This window comes from Heterocephalus glaber, unplaced genomic scaffold (assembly GCF_053883595.1).
Source record: "Heterocephalus glaber isolate CG9 unplaced genomic scaffold, H.glaber_assembly_v1.0 deba00001561, whole genome shotgun sequence".
In the NCBI taxonomy this organism is placed as follows: Eukaryota; Metazoa; Chordata; class Mammalia; order Rodentia; family Bathyergidae; genus Heterocephalus; species Heterocephalus glaber.
In genome coordinates this window covers 3,074,195-3,092,063 of record NW_028258349.1, presented here as the reverse complement: position 1 = coordinate 3,092,063, position 17,869 = coordinate 3,074,195, and the positions used below count along the sequence as shown (strand labels likewise).

The window sequence follows — 17,869 nt, the reverse complement described above, 5'->3', positions numbered from 1 at the left end:
GATTCTGAATGGAAAACCACAAGACTTAGGTTCTATTCTATTCAGCTCTGGTACTGTCTGGCTGTACAATGCCATTGAGTTTGCCTAACTGCTGGATCTCATTCTGACTCCAAATGCCATCTTTTTTACCACTAGGCACACCTGTAGTCACATAGGGTTGAAATATGTATTTTTTAGTTCATATGTAAGAATATATATGTATATATATATGTGCTCATATATAAGAATATCCATGTACTTCATATATAAGTACTCACCAAAGACCCTTAGAACATAATAGAAAAAGATGCCTGAGTTTATCTGGGCCTGGTAAGGTCCTGAGTCTGCCCTCGTCAGGTTGCAGAAATGTAAAGAATAGGATTGGGTGAAGTTCAGCTGCTCTTTGCATTTGAGATTAGGAGTCAGGACCTTTGTGCTTCTAGGTGGCATGTGGATAGTGATAACTGTGGTATTGCGAAACCAGAGGACCACATTGATGTCTTCTGCTGGAAACTCTAGGGGAAGAGTTACTGAGTCTCCTACAACCCCATTCACCACCAATGGGGTTGACTTGCTTTGTGAAACTGCACTCCCTGTAGACACAGAAGGAAAAGGTTATTAAACTGTTCTTGACAACTGTCCTCCACCCCCCAAATCTCCCATCAGTCATAGATCTCTCATGTTAGGGCCCAAGAATGTTGGACATAGAGCCAGGCGTGGTGGCACATGCCTATAATCCTAGCACTCTGGGAGGCTGAAGCAGGAGGATCATAAGTTCCAGCCCAGACTGGGCAACTCGTCTGAAAATAAAACATTTTTAAAAGAGCAGAGGATGTAACTTGGTATGAAGGCCCTGGGCTCAATCCCCAGTAGTATAACAACAACAACAACAACCACCACCAAACAACAACAACAACAAACAAGAAAACCAAAACCAAACCAAAACAAAATATTAGGTAAAAAATATCTATGCTGGTAGAAGTCAAGAGAGTGGTTACCTTTGAGAAGGAGAGAAGAGTAGAGGTAGAGAAGGTAACATAGAAGGGAGAATTTGGGTTTCTTGTAATCGTCTGTCTTGATCTGTGTCTACTACACAGCTGTTCAGTTTATAATCATTCATTGAGCTAACACTTAGGATTGGTACAGTTTTTTCTTTCTTTTTTTTTTTTTTTTTGCTGTCAGGGATTGAACTCAGGTCCTTGTGCTTGCGCAGCAGGCGGTGAAACCACTGAGCTAAATCCCCGGCCTGGTACAGCTTTTTCTTTGTATTTAGTAAAAAAAATATTAAAACAACAAACAAACCAAACCAAAATCATTGTACTAACCTGTAAGGACAAAATGATCCGGCTCCTTCCTTCTCTTCAGTCTAATTTCTGTAACTCTCCACTTGTTCACTTCTCTCCAACCCATGTGGCTATCCTTCAAACAATTGTACTTCCCAGTGCTTCAAGGGGATTTCCTCTACCTATTCACAGGGCTCACTCTTTGCAAATACTTCCTCTCAGAGAGGTCTTTTGTAATCACTCTTTCCTTAATGTTGGCCTTCACCTACCCCTGATCATCCAGTTGCCTTTGGATTTGTTTTTCTCTATCGTGCTTGTCACCTAGCATACTTTGCAGTTGACAAGTTTGTTTTGTTCTTTCTCCTCTCCACTAGAATGTAAGCTCTGCAAAGGTGAGGATCTTTGTCTGTATTTGCCACTGTTGTAAACACTCTTCAACACTGCCTGGCACCTACTAGGCATCCATGAGTATCCCCCCCTAGAGGTTCTCTGTCTGGGCTGTTGAGTATTAATACTTCTTAGTAAAGAGCCTGGACTTATCGGGTGACCTGAGGACTCTCCAGGAACTGTTCCTCCCTTGCCTAGTACACTCCTTTAAGTTCCTTTGCTTTTATAGTTTGCAATTATTAGTTTATTTAAGAAATCATTTATTTTACTATTTATTCAGTTCTATAATTCAGTGGGTAAAAATTTATTAGTTCCCGTTTATGTAACAATACTGTTGATCCTCTGGGTTCACCATCTGGTAGAAGAGCATGACAGGCAAGAGAGCAGTTATGATGTGGTGGGTTAGGCATTGATCTGGGATAGTACTGGTGTCCGAATTGCTCTTGTACCTCTATTGCACCTTTGACATCAAGTACTCCTTTCTGTTATACTTATGAGGTTATTTTCCTCCCTTTCCGCAAATTTGAGAGGAAGAATTCTGTTTATTTTACCTGTATTCTTAGCTCTTAGTATAATTTCTAGCTCAATAGATACTGAATTGAGGGCAATATGGGCTCTTTGAGAATAGAAATAGTGAGAATGATGGACCAGGGTTATATGGAGGTTGTGGGAGCACTTCAAAGAAATAACATTATGGAAGGGTTTTGAATAAAAATTGAGACTTCTCAATTGCTCAACTATTTGTACTTCTTCCAAGAATGCATTGCTGTTTCCTCTGCCTAGAATGCCTTTCCCCAACATTTCCATAGGATAAGTTCCTATTTATCCTCCAAGGATGAGCTGTAATATCTCTTTTTCTCTGCTTATATTTGTGGGGTGAAATGTCTCAATTTCTCCCCTCCCAACCTCTAAATCTCTTGATATCTTTACCCTTATTCTTTTTTACCCTAAAGGCACAATAGACCCACCTTTCCAGGGATGGCACAGGCTCCGCCTCAGAAATGACACTTTTAAATACTCCTTTCCACAATACTTTAGCATCTCTGTTCACCAATGTGGGATTTTTGCATGGTATAGGGGGAGAAGAAAGGAGTTTGTGGTGGAGGAGAGGGAGAAGGAACATGGATGGGAGGGACAGTAGGAGTAGTCCCCTCTAGGGCAAAAACAACAATGAAACTAGTTTTGAGCCCATATGCTTAGAGAAGGTGAAGATCAGGAGCTGCCGAAAATGTTCACAATACCCCTGAGTGATAATGTCTGGCTCAGAGGGCACAAGATCTTTTGCTTTGCTCAGTCTGGAATCAGCACTGATTCTAGGGGAGCATCCTGGGCCAACACACTTGGCATGAATATTGATGTTCTGGCAATCGACAGGGTGTCCAAGTGGCTCTGCTGGCAGTATAATGTGGAAGACTAGAAGCAGAAGAGAAGATTAGGAATTGGAAGGATGCCTCATAGCTGGCAGGTTGGCTGCTTTGGGGGCCCAAAGGAAGCATTCCTTTAAGGGCTCTCATAAATCACTGGAGGAGCACTTGGAGCGCGGAAGAGAGGGGCTGGTCAGAATGTCAAACCAGTGGACATTTAATGTACATGTTTCATTCACTGACTGATGTATTTCTAGGAACACAAATGATGTCTTACTCAGCATTTTATTTCTCTTGAACCTGGCACAGAGGACTTGGTGAAAGATACATTGGGATTAGAATGCAGAAAGTTTTGATGGGTTACCTGAAGAGTGGAAGTTTATCCTGAAAGTTAAGAAACAAGGAGTATTTGTGAGATGTGGGAAGGTATATAGAAAACAGTGCTTTAGCGGGGAGAGGAGAGAACTAAGACAAGGCTGATTCTGAAAAAGAGTGAAGGATCAGAAGAAACTTTGGGGTTCCTCACCTAGGGGACTGGGTTAGACCTGTCTATAGAGAATGAAGAAAAATAGGGCCATTTTATTTAGCATGTAATGAGTTTGGTGTTAAGGAGAGTGGAAGCTGATTTCTCCAGATTCAGAAGAGCAGGTGGGGGAGACATGGGAAAGAACCTTGAGATGGAGGTAGAAGAAAAGAAAGTTGCTCATTAATGATAGCATCCTGAGTAAATGTGGAGCAGACAAAAGCAGTGGCAGAGAGAGACACTAAAGTATTGTGGAAAACAGTGTCATTTCTGAGAAGGAGCCTGTGTCTCCCTGGAAAGGTGGGTCTATTGTGCCTTTAAGATAAAAAAGAATAAGGCTAAAGATATCAAGAGATTTAGAAGTTGGGAGGGAAGAAATTGAGACATTTCACATAAATTGTCCTCAAAATTATGAGAAGTGCATCTGATAGATCCAGGAAGAAGATGGATGCAGATGGATCATTGGCCAGGCTAGACCATACGTTAGCCAGAGAACAAGTTTTAAAAGACTCAAATCATATGAAGAGTCTCCTCTGATAACAATGGAATAAAACTAAAACTCAAGAATAGAAGGAATATTGGAAAATTCACAAATATGTGCAAGTTAAACAATATTTTCTAAAACAACCAATGAGTCAGAGAAAAAAAATCACAAGGGCAATTAGAATATACAGTATCTTGAAGTAAGTGAAAATGAAAACACAGACTAGCAATCCTTATTAGATACAGCAAAGCAGTTCTCCAAGGGAAATTTGTAGCTGCAAATGCTTGCATTAAAAAAAGACAGGAACTAGGTGTGGTGGCGCATGCCTGTAATCTCAGCACTTGGGAGGCTGAGGCAGGATGATTATAATGAGTTTGATGCCAGTCTGGGCTCCATAGTGAGTTTAAAACTGGAACTACATAGTGAGCCCTTATCTCAAAAAATAAACACACACACACACATATGTTCAATCTCAAATCAATATCCTAACTTTACACCTTAAAGAACTAGAAAAAAGAAGAGTATACTAAACCAAGAGCTATTAGAAGGAAGAAAACAATAAATTTGTGATCAGAAATAAAGAAAATACAGAATAGAAAAACAATAGAAAAATAATGAAACTATAATGGTTCTTTGAAAAGATCACAAAATTAGTTAATTAATTAAAAAAAACCAGTGAAGACTCAAATTACTAAAATTAAAAATGAAAGTAAGGTCATTACTATAGAACTTAAAGAAATAAAGATTATAAAAGAACATTATAACTGTATGCCAACACACTGGATAACCTAAATGAAAGAGACAAATCCCCAGAAACACACAATGAAGGAATAGAAAAATCTAGGAGAACGTTATAACAAGAAAAGAGATTTTATCAGTAATCAGAAAGTTCTTGAAAAAGAAAAACCGTATGACTTCACCAACTAGTGAATTCTAAGTATTCAAGGAATAATTAACACTAGAAGAAAAATACTTCCTAATGCATTCTGTTAGGTCAAAATTACCCTAATACCAAGGCTAAAGACATCAGAAAAAAGGAAGAAAGAAAGAAAGAAAAGAAAACTACAGACCAATATATCTTATGAATATTGATGCAAAAATTCTCAACGAAACAAACTGAATCCAACAGTATGTTATGGGGATTATATACTATGACAAAGTGGAATTTATCTCAGAAATGCCAGAGTAGTTCAACATATAAAAACCTACCAATAAAATACATGAAGGATAAAAGATACATGATTATCTCAAGGACAAAAAGCCAACATCATTTAATATAAAAACATTTGAGTATCTAGGAGGAATTTCCTCAACTGGACAAAAGGTGTTTATACATACATTTTACTCAAAGATGAAAGACCAAATGCCTTCCAACTGAGGTCAGGAAAAGATGATACCCACTTTCACCACTTGTATTCAACATTGTACTCAAAGTTCTAGCCAGACATACTGAGCAAGAAAAAAAGACAAAGGGCATCTTAGCTGCAAAAGAAATAAAACTATTTCTACTCATAGATGACATGAGCTTACAAATAGAAAATTATAAATAACCCACAGAAAATAAGCAGAGCTAACAAATGAATTCAGCAAAATTGCAGGATATAAGATCAACATAAAAATGAGTGTATTTCAGTATACTAATGATGAACAATGGGAAGACATCCCATTGTTCATGGACTAAAAGATAATGTTATAATAGCAATAATACCTGAAGCAATTTACAGATTCAAAGCAATCTGAATTAACATTTGAATGACTTTTTATATGAGCAATTGAATTGAGAATTCAAAACTAAGTGTTCAAGATTTCTCAATAGGGAACAAAAAGTGTCTTCAACAAATAGTGCCAGGGCAAGTTGATATCCACATGCAAAAGAATGAAATTGAAACCATTGATTCTTGACAGTTAAGCCACAAACATACAAGTGGTGACTGAAAATAGGGTGAATGTTTAAAATTTAAAAGTTTATTAGCATAAAAGACACATTACCATTAATGCTCCTCAAAATACTCCTCCTTACTTTGAACACAAGTTTCCCATAATTCTTGCCACTTGCTGAAGCAGTTCTGGAAGTTTTCTTACTTTTTTTCTTAAATTCTTTTATTGGTACATTTTAGGTATACAATGCATTTACATTTCTCACTGGGAACTTGTACCTTTACAGGATGCATCTTGGTTCTTAATTTTTCCTCATTCCTAGCCCTCTCTTCCCTATTTACAAAGACTTTATTTCCATTTTTTCCATTTCTCAGCATTTTTCCTTTCCCTTCTTTCCTTTCCCCTGCCCCTCCCACTTCCCCTACCCCTTTGGACCTTTTCTTCCTATTTTGCATTATCGATTATTCATTCTAATCATTGGTACATTTTAGGTATACAATATAATGACATTCATCATTGGAAATTTGCATCTTTACATAATCTCTCTTGGTTCTTATTTTTTACCCTTGTGCAGCCCTCCCTTCAACCCCTCCATTCCTCCCTATTTACAAAGATTTTGTTCCTATTTCTCCATTTTCTCATATTAATGCCATTCCCTTCTTTCCTTTCTCCTACCCCTCCCACTTCCTTCTCCTTTGTTCCTTTTCTTCCTATTTCACATTACCTGTTATACATTTTAGTCTTTATTTACACTTTCAGTTTCTCACACCAGAGAAACTATTTGGTATTTATACATGTGTGTCCTATTTATTTCACTTAAGAGTATTGCCTCAATGAGCATCCATTTAGCTATAAATGCCTCTAATTTCTCATTTTTTATGGCAAAGTAGTACTCCATTTTATTAAAAAAACCACATTTTCTTTGTACAGTCTCCAGTTGATGGGCATTTGGGGTGTTTCCAAGTTTTAGCTATCACAAACTGTGCTGCTATGAGCATGGGTGCACATTTATCACTGTGGTATGATTCTTTTAATTCTTTGGGGAAGATACTTAGCAGGGGAATAGCGGGGTCAAATGGGACTTCCAGTCCTAGTTCTTTGAGGTATCTCCATACTGATTTCCACAGTGGTTGCACCAGTCTACACTCCTACCAGTAGTGGAGCAGGGTTCCTCTTTCCCTACAGCCCCGCCAGCATTTGTTATTGGTTGATTTCATGATAGCAGCCATTCTTTCTGGAGTGAGGTGGAATCTCAGCATTGTTTTCATTTGCATCTCTCGAATGACCAGTGATATTGAACATTTTTTCATGTATTTATTTGCTATTTCTACTTCTTTGTCTGAGAAATGTCTGTTCATTTCAGATGCCCATTTTCGGATTGGGTCTTTAAATTTGGGAGGTCTGATCTTTTTAAGTTCTTTATAGATTCGATACAGTAGACCTTTGTCTGAGGAAAAGCAGGTGAATATTTTTTCCCACATTGTGGGTTGTCTCTTCACAATGCTGGTGGTTTCTCTTGCTGTGCAGAAGCTTTTTAATAAGAAGAGATCCCATTTGTTGATTGTGCTATTTCATGGGCAACTGAGGTTTTGTTCATAAAATCTTTCCCTACACTGATGTCTTGAAGAGTTCTACCTAACCTCTGTTGCAACTGGTTCAGTGTTTCTACTTTAATACTTAGATCTTTAATCCATTTAGATTTTAGTTTAGTGCATAGTGAGAGATATAGGTCTAGTTTTAATCTTTGGCAAGTTGAAACCTAATTTTTCCAGCACCATTTATTAAAGAGGCTACCTTTCCTCCAGTGAGGGTGTTTGGCTCCTTTATTGAGGATGAGATGGCTGAGTGTGTCTGGAGTTGTTTCTGCATCTTCTAATCTGTTCCAATGGTCCTCAGGTCTGTTTCTTTGCCAGTATCATGCTGTTTTTATCACAGAAGCTTTGTAGTATAGCTGCAAGTTGGGGATTGTGATACCCTCTGCCATGTCTCTGTTACCTAGAATTGCTTTTGCTATTCTGGGTCTCTTTTTGTTCCAAATGAATTTTTGGATTGTTTTCTCAAGGTCCGTGAAGTATGCTGCTGGGATCTCAGTTGGAATTGCATTGAATCTATATAGCAGTTTTGGAAGTATGGCCATTTTCACTATATTAATCCTATCTACCCAGGAGCAGGGGATGTCTGTCCATTTTCTGATATCATCTTCAATCTCTCTTTTCAGAGTGCCATAGCTTTCAGAGAAGAGGTCTTTGATTTCTTTGGCTAGGATCATTCCTAGGTATTTCAGTTTTTTGGATGCTATTGTGAAAGGAATTATTTTCCCTATTTCTCTCTCAGTGAGTCTGTCATTGGTGTAGAGGAAAGCTATTGATTTCTGTGTGTTGACCTTGTAACCAGCTACTTGACTGAATTTGGTTATTAAGTCTAGAAGACTTTTGGTGGAGTTCTTGGGGTCTTCTATATAGAGTATCATGTCATCTGCAAATAATGACAATTTGACTTCTTCATTTCCTATCTTTATTCCTTTTATTTCTTTCTCTTGTCTAATTGCTGTGGCTAATGTTTCCAAAACTATATTGAACAAGAGTGGGGATAGTGAACATCCTTGCTTGTTCCTGATTTTAGTGTGAAGGATTTCAGTTTGTGACCATTTAGTATGATATTGGCTGTTGGTTTTTCATAGATGGCTTCTACCAGTTTGAGGTAGAGACCATCTATTCCAATTTTTTGTAGGGTTTTTATCATAAATGCAAGTTGGATTTTGTCAAATGCTTTTTCTGTGTCTATGGAGAAAATCATATGGTTTTTGTCCTTGGCTCTATTGATATAGTGTATTACCTTGATTGATTTTCGTATTTTGAACCATCCCTGCATCCGTGGGATGAATCCCACTTGCTCAGGGTGTATGATCTTCTTGATGATCTTCTGCATTCTATTTGCCAGTATCTTATTAAGGATTTTTGCATCTATGTTCATTAGTGAGATTGGCCTATAGTTCTATTTTCGGTTGGGTCTTTCTCTGCTTTGGGGATCAAGGTGATGCTTGCTTCCAGGAATGAATTTGGGAGTATTGCTTCCCTTTCAATTTCATTGAAGAGTTGAAACAGTAGTGGCAGCAGTTCCTCTCTAAATGTCTTGTAGAATTCAGCAGTGAAGCCATCAGGGCCTGGGCTTTTCTTGGTTGGTAAGTTTTTAATTACATTTTCAATTTCATTGATTGATATTGGGTTGTTTAGAATTTTTAGGTCTTCTTCGTTCAACTTTGGTAATTCATATGTATCTAGGAACCTGTCCATTTCTTCTGTGTTTTCCATCTTATTGGCTTATAGGTTCTGGAAGTAGGTATTGATGATGCTCTGATTTTCTGCTGGGTCTGTTGTAATTTCACCCTTTTCATTCCCAATTGCATGGATTTGGGTCTTTTCTTTCCTTTTTCTGAAAAGGATGGCTAAGGGTTTGTCAATTTTGTTTATTCTTTTGAAGAACCAACTCTTGGCTTCATTGATTTTTTTGTATCTTTCTTTTAGTCTCCATTGCATTGAATTCTCTTCTGATCTTTATAATTTTCTCCCTTGTATGAGCTTTGGGTTTGTCATGCTCTTGTTTTTCTAGAAGCTTGAGGTTCAGCATCAGGTTGTTTAATTGGGCTTGTTCTGTTTCCCTAATATGCGTATTCACTGCTAGGAATTTCCCTTGTAAGACTGCTTTCATTGTGTCCCATAGATTCCGACATGTTGTATTGTCATTGTCATTTAATTGAAGGAACTGCCTGATTTCTTCTTTAATTTCCTCTGTGACCCATTGGTTATTCAGAAGTGTGTTGTTCAATTTCCACCTGTTTATGAAATTTTTCCAGTTTCTTTTGCTATGGATCTCCAATTTCTTTGCACTATGGTCTGATAATATACAGGGGATAACTTCAATTCCTTTGCACTTACTTAAACATATTCTATGTGTGAGTATGTGGTCTATTTTTGAGAATGACCCATGTGCAGCTGAGAAGAATGTGTATTCTGATTTTGTGGGGTGGAAGAGTCTGTAAACATCTGTTAAGTTCATTTGTTCAAGAGTTCGATTGAGTTTAGTATTTCATTACTTATTTTTTGTCTAGTTGATCTATCTATTATTATTATTATTTTTTTGGTACCGGGGATCGAACTTGGGTCCTTGTGCTTGCGAGGCAGGTGGGAGAACCACTGAGCTAAATCCCTGGGCCTGATCTATCTATTTTTGATAGTGGGGTGTTGAGGTCTCCCACTACAATTGTGTTAGTGCATATGTGACTTTTCAAGTCTGTTAGTATTTGTTTTATATAGTTGGGTGCACTAGTGCTTGGTGCATAGATATTTATGATTGTCATCTCTTCCTGTTGGATTGTTCCTTTTACAAGGATGTAGTGTCCTTCTTTGTCTCTCTTAATCAGTGTTGGTTTGAAGTCTACTTGATCTGCAAAGAGGATGGCTACTCCTGTTTTTTTTGGGGGGGGTTCCCATCACATGGAGTATTGTTTTCCACCCTTTAAGTTTCAGTCTGGGTTTCATTTTGAATTGTGTTTCTTGTATGCAGCATATTGTTGGGTTTTGCTTCTTGACCCATTCTGCCAGTCTATTTCTTTTCTTTTTTTTTGTGTTTGTGTTTTTAATTTATTTTTATTTTTTCCCCATTACCTTTATTGGTACATTTTAAGTATAAAATAGTTACATTCATCATCGGGATCTTGTACCATTACATGAGTCTCTTGGTTCTTATTTTTTTCCCCTTCCCTTGTCCTCCCTTCACCCTCTCCACCCTTCCCTATTTGCAAAGACCTTGTTTCCATTTTTTTCCTCTTCTCATATTTTTTCCTTTCCCTTTTTTCCCTTCCCCTACCCCTCCCAATTCCCCTGCTCTTTTAGACCTTTTCTTCCTGTTAAACAATGTCAATTATACATTTTTAAAATTACAATATTAAGAGCTAGGAGATATTACCACAGATTTTACAGACTTTAAAAGGATATAGAAAGCATATTACAAAAATCTTTTTTGAAATAAATTTGACAACTTCTAAGAAGTAACTTGGAAGACAAATTAATGAAACTAACTCTGGAGGAAATATAACATTTGAATAGCACCTATTAAAGAAAGTATATTCCTAGCATGAAAACCTACCTATATGACAACAGCAAGCTCATAAACATTTTAACTGATAAATTATATCAAATAATTAAAGCAGAAAAAAGAAGGAACACTTCTCCCCTCATTTTAGGAACTCAACATTGTGCTAATCCTAAAACTGGATAAAGATAATAGAAGAAAAAAGTGTGAACATAGATAGAAATTTGTTTAACAAAACAAACCATTAGAAGTCAGATCTGGCAGTATGTAGAAAGTGGTTTTGTTATAGGGATGTCAGTGTTGGTTCAGCATTGGAAGATCCATCCCCAAAAGTCATCATTTTAACAGAGGAAAGGAAAAAGCCATATGATCCTGTCACTAGTTAGAGAAAAAGTATTGGACTAAATTCTACAGCTGTTCATGGTAAAAGCTATCAGGAGACTAGAAGTAGAACAGAACCTTCTCAACAGATTAAAGACATGTACTTCATACTTCCAGAGAGAATGCCTTATATGAATGGAGAAGATATAATGCTTTCTCCTTAAGGTGGGGAACAAGGACAGATATGCTTACTCTTTATGTGTCCATTAAACTTTGAAACCTAGGCCCCACCAAAATAGTCTGGCAATAAAATGACACAACTAGGATAGGATTGGCATGGCAGAAGCAAAATCTTTATATGTAGATGAAATGATCATCTACAGAGAAAATACTAAGAAATCTCTAGGAGCCTCAGAACTTGAACTTGAATTTAGCAGGATTAGAAAACACAAGGTATATATGAAAATTCAGGTCTGTGTGTACTTGCTATAAATGAAGAATTGGATATTAAAATTTAAAAGTTATGTAGGAGTACAAAGGACCTAGAAAAGTTAAAACCAAAACAGTGTTGCAAAACGTTTAGTACGTAATTTTAACACTTCTTCTAAAGCTACAGTAATCAAGGCAGTGTTGGTGTAAGGAAAGACATATAGATCATTTGAATAAAACAGAGAATCTAGAAATAGAACCACACATATATGGTCCACTGAGTTTTGAAAGATTATTTAACCTTAGCATTTTATAGAATATAAACTCAGTTCAAGAGCCAAGGAAGAGATAGTGTTTTCAGCAAACGGCGCTAGAACACCTGGTATCTATATATAAAAATTTAACCTCAACCCTTTATTTCCATACATGAAAATAACTTGAAGGAATCTATGAACCTAAATATGAAAGCCTAAAAGTATAAAACTTTAAGAAGAAATTATAAGGGAAAATGTTTATGAATTCAGGGTAGGCAAGAACTACCTAGGATACAAAAAACATGATGTATAAAAGAAAAAATTGATAAATGAGATTCCATCAAAATCTAGAACTTTAAATGACATCATTAAAATGAAAAGTAGTCCTTAAACAGACCACATTTACCATGCATATAACCTATGACCAGAATATATAAAGAATTCTTAGAGCTCATTAATAGACAACCCAAATAAATGTAGACATAAGAAGATGATAGCCAGTATAGCACAAGGAATGGTGTGCAACTCTAGAATCAGAAAAATACTAATCAGTACAATAATAAGATTGAATTATACACTCATTAGGGAGATGAAGTTAAAAGTTTTAAAAGCCTTGTCATAACTTTTTCTTTTTTTTGGATTCTCCCCCTTTGCGTTTAATTTGTCCCACCCAATGGATTCATTCTGCTGGGTTTCCTGGGGTTGTGATCCTCATTGTCTTTTCCTAGGGTATTGTCTAAAATTTTTTGGAGTGCTGGTTTGGTAGTAATGAAGTTCTTGAGGTGCTCTTTATCATGAAAGTATCTTATTTCTCCATCCATTTTGAAAGATAGTTTTGCAGGGTACATCAATCTGGGTTGGAGGCTGTTTTCCTTTAGGGCTTGAAATACATCACTCCAAGCTCTTCTTGCCTTGAGGGTTTGCACTGAGAAGTCTGCTGTGATTCTGATGGGCTTTCCTTTGTATGTGATTTGGTTTTTCTCTCTCACTGCTTGTAGAATTTTGTTCTTCTGCTGGATTTCTGGAATCCTAACTATTATATGCCTATGTGTAGATTTTTTTTGATCAAGTCTATTTGGAGTCCTATATGCTTCACTTATCTGTATGTCAAGTTCTTTTCCCCTCCTTGGGAAGTTTTCTGCCATCACTTCTGTGAACATTTTTTTTATGTCATCTGCACTCTCTCCTTTTTCTTCATTGACTCCAATCAGTCTTATGTTATTCTTCTTGGCATTGTCTAGCAGCTGCTGGGTTGATTTCTCGTGTTCCATTACAATTTTAAAGCAATTTTTCTTTTCCTGGTCACTAATTGGATTCTTTTCTTCTATGTCTGAAATTTTATCCTCACATTGGTTCATTCTGCTGTGCAGACTTTTGATGGAGTTTTTAATCTCTTGGAAATCTGTTTGCATCTGTTTTATGGATTTCATTTGTTTCCTATGTTGGGTTTCCATCATGTTCCTCAGAGCCCCTATTTTTTTATCTGTATCCTCTCTAGGTTTAGTAATCATGTCTTGCACCATGAGCCCAATCTTTGCTGTTATCTGAGTAATTATTTCTGATTTCATTTTTCCCAGATCCTCTTTTGTTGCCAGTTCAGAGAGTCCAGGTGGTTGAGTATCAGATTGTTCCATCTGGTTTCCCTTTGGGGTTGCTGTAGGTGATCTGGAAGTCTGTTTTTGAGGCTTGTTTATGTGTCTTCTCATTTCCACGGGGGGGGTGTGCTTCTGGTGCCCATGCGGCTCACCTTCTCTGCCCTAGGAGCTTGGGATGGCAGCAGGGAGCTTCCTTCTGGGTGCTGGGACCAGCTCACCTTCTCTGCCCTAGGAGCCTGGGATGGCAGCAGGGGAGCTTCCTTCTGGGAGTTGGGACTGGCTGAGCTTCACTGCCCTGGGAGCCTGGGATGGAGGCGGGGAGCTTCCTTCCAGGTGCTGGGACTGGCTGAGCTTCTCTGCCCTAGGAGCCTGGGATGGCGGTGGGGGAGCTTCCTTCTGGGTTCTGGGACTGGCTCACCTTCTCTGCCTTAGGAGCCTGGGATGGAGGCAGGGAGCTTCCTTCTGGGTGCTGGGACTGGCTGAGCTTCTCTCTCTGCAGATGTCGTTCCTCCATAAATCTGCTAAGCTGCCCCTAGCAGTTGGGGTTTGCTCAGTGAACATCTGGAGTCTCTCCTAGGCTCCTTCAGTCATCTGTCTCCTAGGTGTAGAATCTGCAATCCTCCAAAGAACACACAATGCTGTGAGACGACTTTGGCATCAACCTCCCCGCAACTTTGAGTCTCTACTTTGCAGGGCAACCTTGGCCTCCTAGCCCAGCAGCTTTAAACTTCATGGCCACGCACCTCCAGTCTATTTCTTTTGACTGGTGAATTGAGACCATTAACATTGATAGTTATAACTGAAACATATTGACTTATCATTGCCATGACCTTTTCTTTTTGTTGGGTTCTCTCCCTTTACATTTAATTTCTTGTCATGCCAGATGGGTTCATTCTGCTTTGCTTCCTGGGGTTGTGATCCTCAATATCTGTTCCTAGGATATTGTGTAAAATTCTTTGGAGTGCTGGTTTGGTATTCATGAAGTTCCTAAGGTGCTCTTTGTCATGAAAGAATCTTATTTCTCCATCCATTTGAAAGATAGTTTTGCCGGGTACATCAATCTGGGTTGGAGGCTGTTTTCTTTTAGGGCTTGGAATATGTTACTCCAAACTCTTTTTGCCTTGATGGTTTGTGTTGAGAAGTCTGCTGTGATTCTGAGGGCTTTCCTTTGTATGTGATTTGTTTCTTTTCTCTAACTGCTTTTAGAACTTTGTTCTTCTGTTGAGTTTCTGGAATCTTAACAATTATATGCCTATGTGTAAATGTTTTTGATCAAGGCTATTTGGAGTCCTATATGCCTCACTTATCTGTATGTCAAGTTCTTTTCCCCTCCTTGGGAAGCTTTCTGCCATTATTTCTGTGAAGAGTTTTTTTATGTTGTCTGCACTCTCTCCTGTTTCTTCTTTGACTCCAATCAGTCTTATGTTTTTCTTGTTTGCATGATCTAGCAGCTGCTGGATTGATTTCTCCTGTTCCCTTATAATTTTGAAGCGATTTTTCTTTTCCTGGTCATTAATTGCAATCTTATCTTCTATATCTGAAATTCTGTCCTCACATTGGCTCATTCTGCTGTGTAGACTTTCAATGGAGTTTTTCATGTCCTGGAAATCTATTTGCATCTGTATTATGGATTCCATTTGTTTCCTATGTTGGGATTCCATCATGTTCCTGAGCTCCTCTCTAGATTTATTAATCATGTCTTGCACTATGAGCACAATCTCTGCTGTTATCTGAGAAATTATTTCTGATTTCATTTTTTCCAGATCCCCTTTTGTTGCCAGTTCAGTGGGTCCAGGTGGTTGAGTATCAGAGTCTTCCCTCTCATTTCCCTTTGGAGTTGCTGTAGGTGATCTGGAAGTCTGGTTTTGAGACTTATTTACATGTCTTCTCATTTTGCCTTGGGGGGTGGGGGGTACTCTTGGTGCCCACGCTGCTCACCTCCTCTGAGCTGGCAGAGGTGGGACGGGGCCAGGAGTGGTGGGAGGGATGGTGGCCTGGAAGCCCCTTCCTCTGGGCCAGGAGGGGCAGTGCAGATGGGGGCCCAAAAGCGCTTTCCTCTGGGTTGAGAGCTCTGGGACGGTGGCCCCAAAGCCCTTTCCTTTATGCCTGGAGTGGCGGGAGGGATGGTGGCCCAGAATCCCATTCCTCTGGACAAGGAGCAGTGGACGGCAGCTCAGAAGCCCCTTCCTCTGGGCCAGGAGTGGCAGGCTGGATCTGGAAATCTTCTTTCTTGAGTGTCTTTAGGTGGTGAAAAGATATGGTGACTACTGATACAAAGTGTCATCAAACAGAAAGGCAGGCTTATAAAGACATTATGGCATGGACTAGGGTTCAGAGACCAAGATATTTGCAGGAGAGAGACCCCTCAGATTATAGAACTTAAGGGGGCCAGAAAATCAATCAGAAGGTAGCAATTGAGTTGGGATGGACAGGTCTTTGGAACAGAAAGGAGTGTGCAGTGTCTATAATTGGAGTGATCCAGGGGTGAAGAAGAGATACTGGAGGAGTGCCAGAGTTGTGAGCACATTCCCATTGATATTCTAGCTGCTGCTGCAAGGCTCTCTGCTCTCCTGTGGGTTATCTAGCTTTCCAGATGCCATAGTGCTCAGTGTTCATGTGGGTTCCAATCCACTGGACACTAAAGACTGATAAGCCAGGAGCCAGGGTGAGCATCCTCTTACTGACTCCTAGACTCTGCTGATTCCCTGCCCCCCTCTCTGCCCCCATCACTGAGTTCCACACATCACTAAACTTCCAGGCTGAATAGAGATTCTATGAGACACATGACAAACATGAGAAAGCAAGGCAACAAGAATGCTCCCTAATCCCCTATCTTCCCAAAATTTGATTTCACAAGCACTGAAGTAGAGGACATTACAGGCAAAGAACTGAAAAACAAAATGTTTGAAGTGATAAAAGAAAAAAAATAAGTAGAGTCAAGATGTTTAGCAAGCTTAAAGAGGATTTAATTAAGCCTATAAAGGACTTTTAGAAAAGGCACATAGATGATAGAGAGGAACAATGGGGCCAGAGGGAGTTGCACATGGCACCCAACCACATGGAGTGGAGGGTATAGACTTAATTGCAGAGATTGCCACTGAGGAAAGGAGGGTGGGAATAAGGATCCCCACCCCGCAAATCTGTGGAGGACTAAGTGCTTGGCAGTCCTGCTCTGCCATTTCCCCACACCCTGAATCAGTTGAAAGTTTCTGATCATAGGACAGAGTCAAAACATTTGGCTAAATAACCTAATGCAGAACCTCAAACTCCTAGAAAAAGAAGAGAATAACAAACCCAAAGCTTGCACAAGAGAGGAAATTATAAAGATCAGAGCAGAAATCAATGCAATGGAGACTAAGAGAATGATACAAAAATTAATGAATCAAAGAGTTGGTTTTTTGAAAAAAATAAATAAAATTGATAAACCTTTACCCAACCTTATCAAAATAAGGAAAGAAAAGGCTCAAATCTATGCAATTAAGAACAAAAAAGGGGATGTCACAACAGACCCAGCAGAAATCCAGAGGATCATCAATACCTACTTCAAGAACCTGTACTCTAATAAAATGGAAAACACAGAAGAAATGGACAGATTCCTAGATACATATGACTTGCCAAAGTTAAATGAAGAAGATATAGAAATTCTAAACACTCCAATTACAGTGAGTGAAATTGAAAATGTAATAAACTATTTACCAACAAAGAAAAGCCCAGGTCCTGATGGCTTCACTGCTGAATTCTACAAGACATTTAAAGAAGAACTAATGCCATTACTCTTTAAAGTCATCAAGGAAATTGAAAGGGAAGCAAGGCTTCCAAATTCATTCCTGGAAGCAAGTGTTACTTTGATTCCAAAACCAGGGAAAGACCCAACCCAAAAAGAGAACTACAGGCCAATCTCACTAATGAACATAGATGCAAAAATCCTCAACAAGATACTGGCAAACAGAATACAGAGTGTCATCAAGAAGATCATACACCCTGACCAAGTTGGATTTATCCCAGGGATGCAAGGATGGTTCAATATTCATAAATCAATAAATGTAATACACTATATTAACAGAGTCAAGGACAAAAACCATAGGATCATCTCAATAGATGTAGAAAAGGCATTTGACAAAATCCAACACCCATTCATGATAAAAACACTATAGAAAATTGGAATAGAAGGTCTTTATCTCAACCTGATTACAGCTATCTATGAAAAACCAACAGCCAATGTCATATTAAATGGTCAAAACTGAAAACTTTCAAGCTAAAATCAGGAACAAGACAAGAATG

General features: G+C 38.6%; 1 protein-coding gene across 1 annotated transcript in view; it reads right to left on the bottom strand.

Annotated features, from left to right (window-relative positions):
* The window catches only part of Slamf6 (SLAM family member 6), a 40,870-nt gene that overhangs the window by 11,486 nt on the left and 11,515 nt on the right, over positions 1-17,869 (bottom strand). Inside the window, exon 2 of the mRNA XM_087190842.1 lies at positions 258-572. Coding sequence (XP_087046968.1) covers positions 258-572 — 315 coding nt within the window. The remainder of the gene's footprint in view (positions 1-257; positions 573-17,869) is intronic.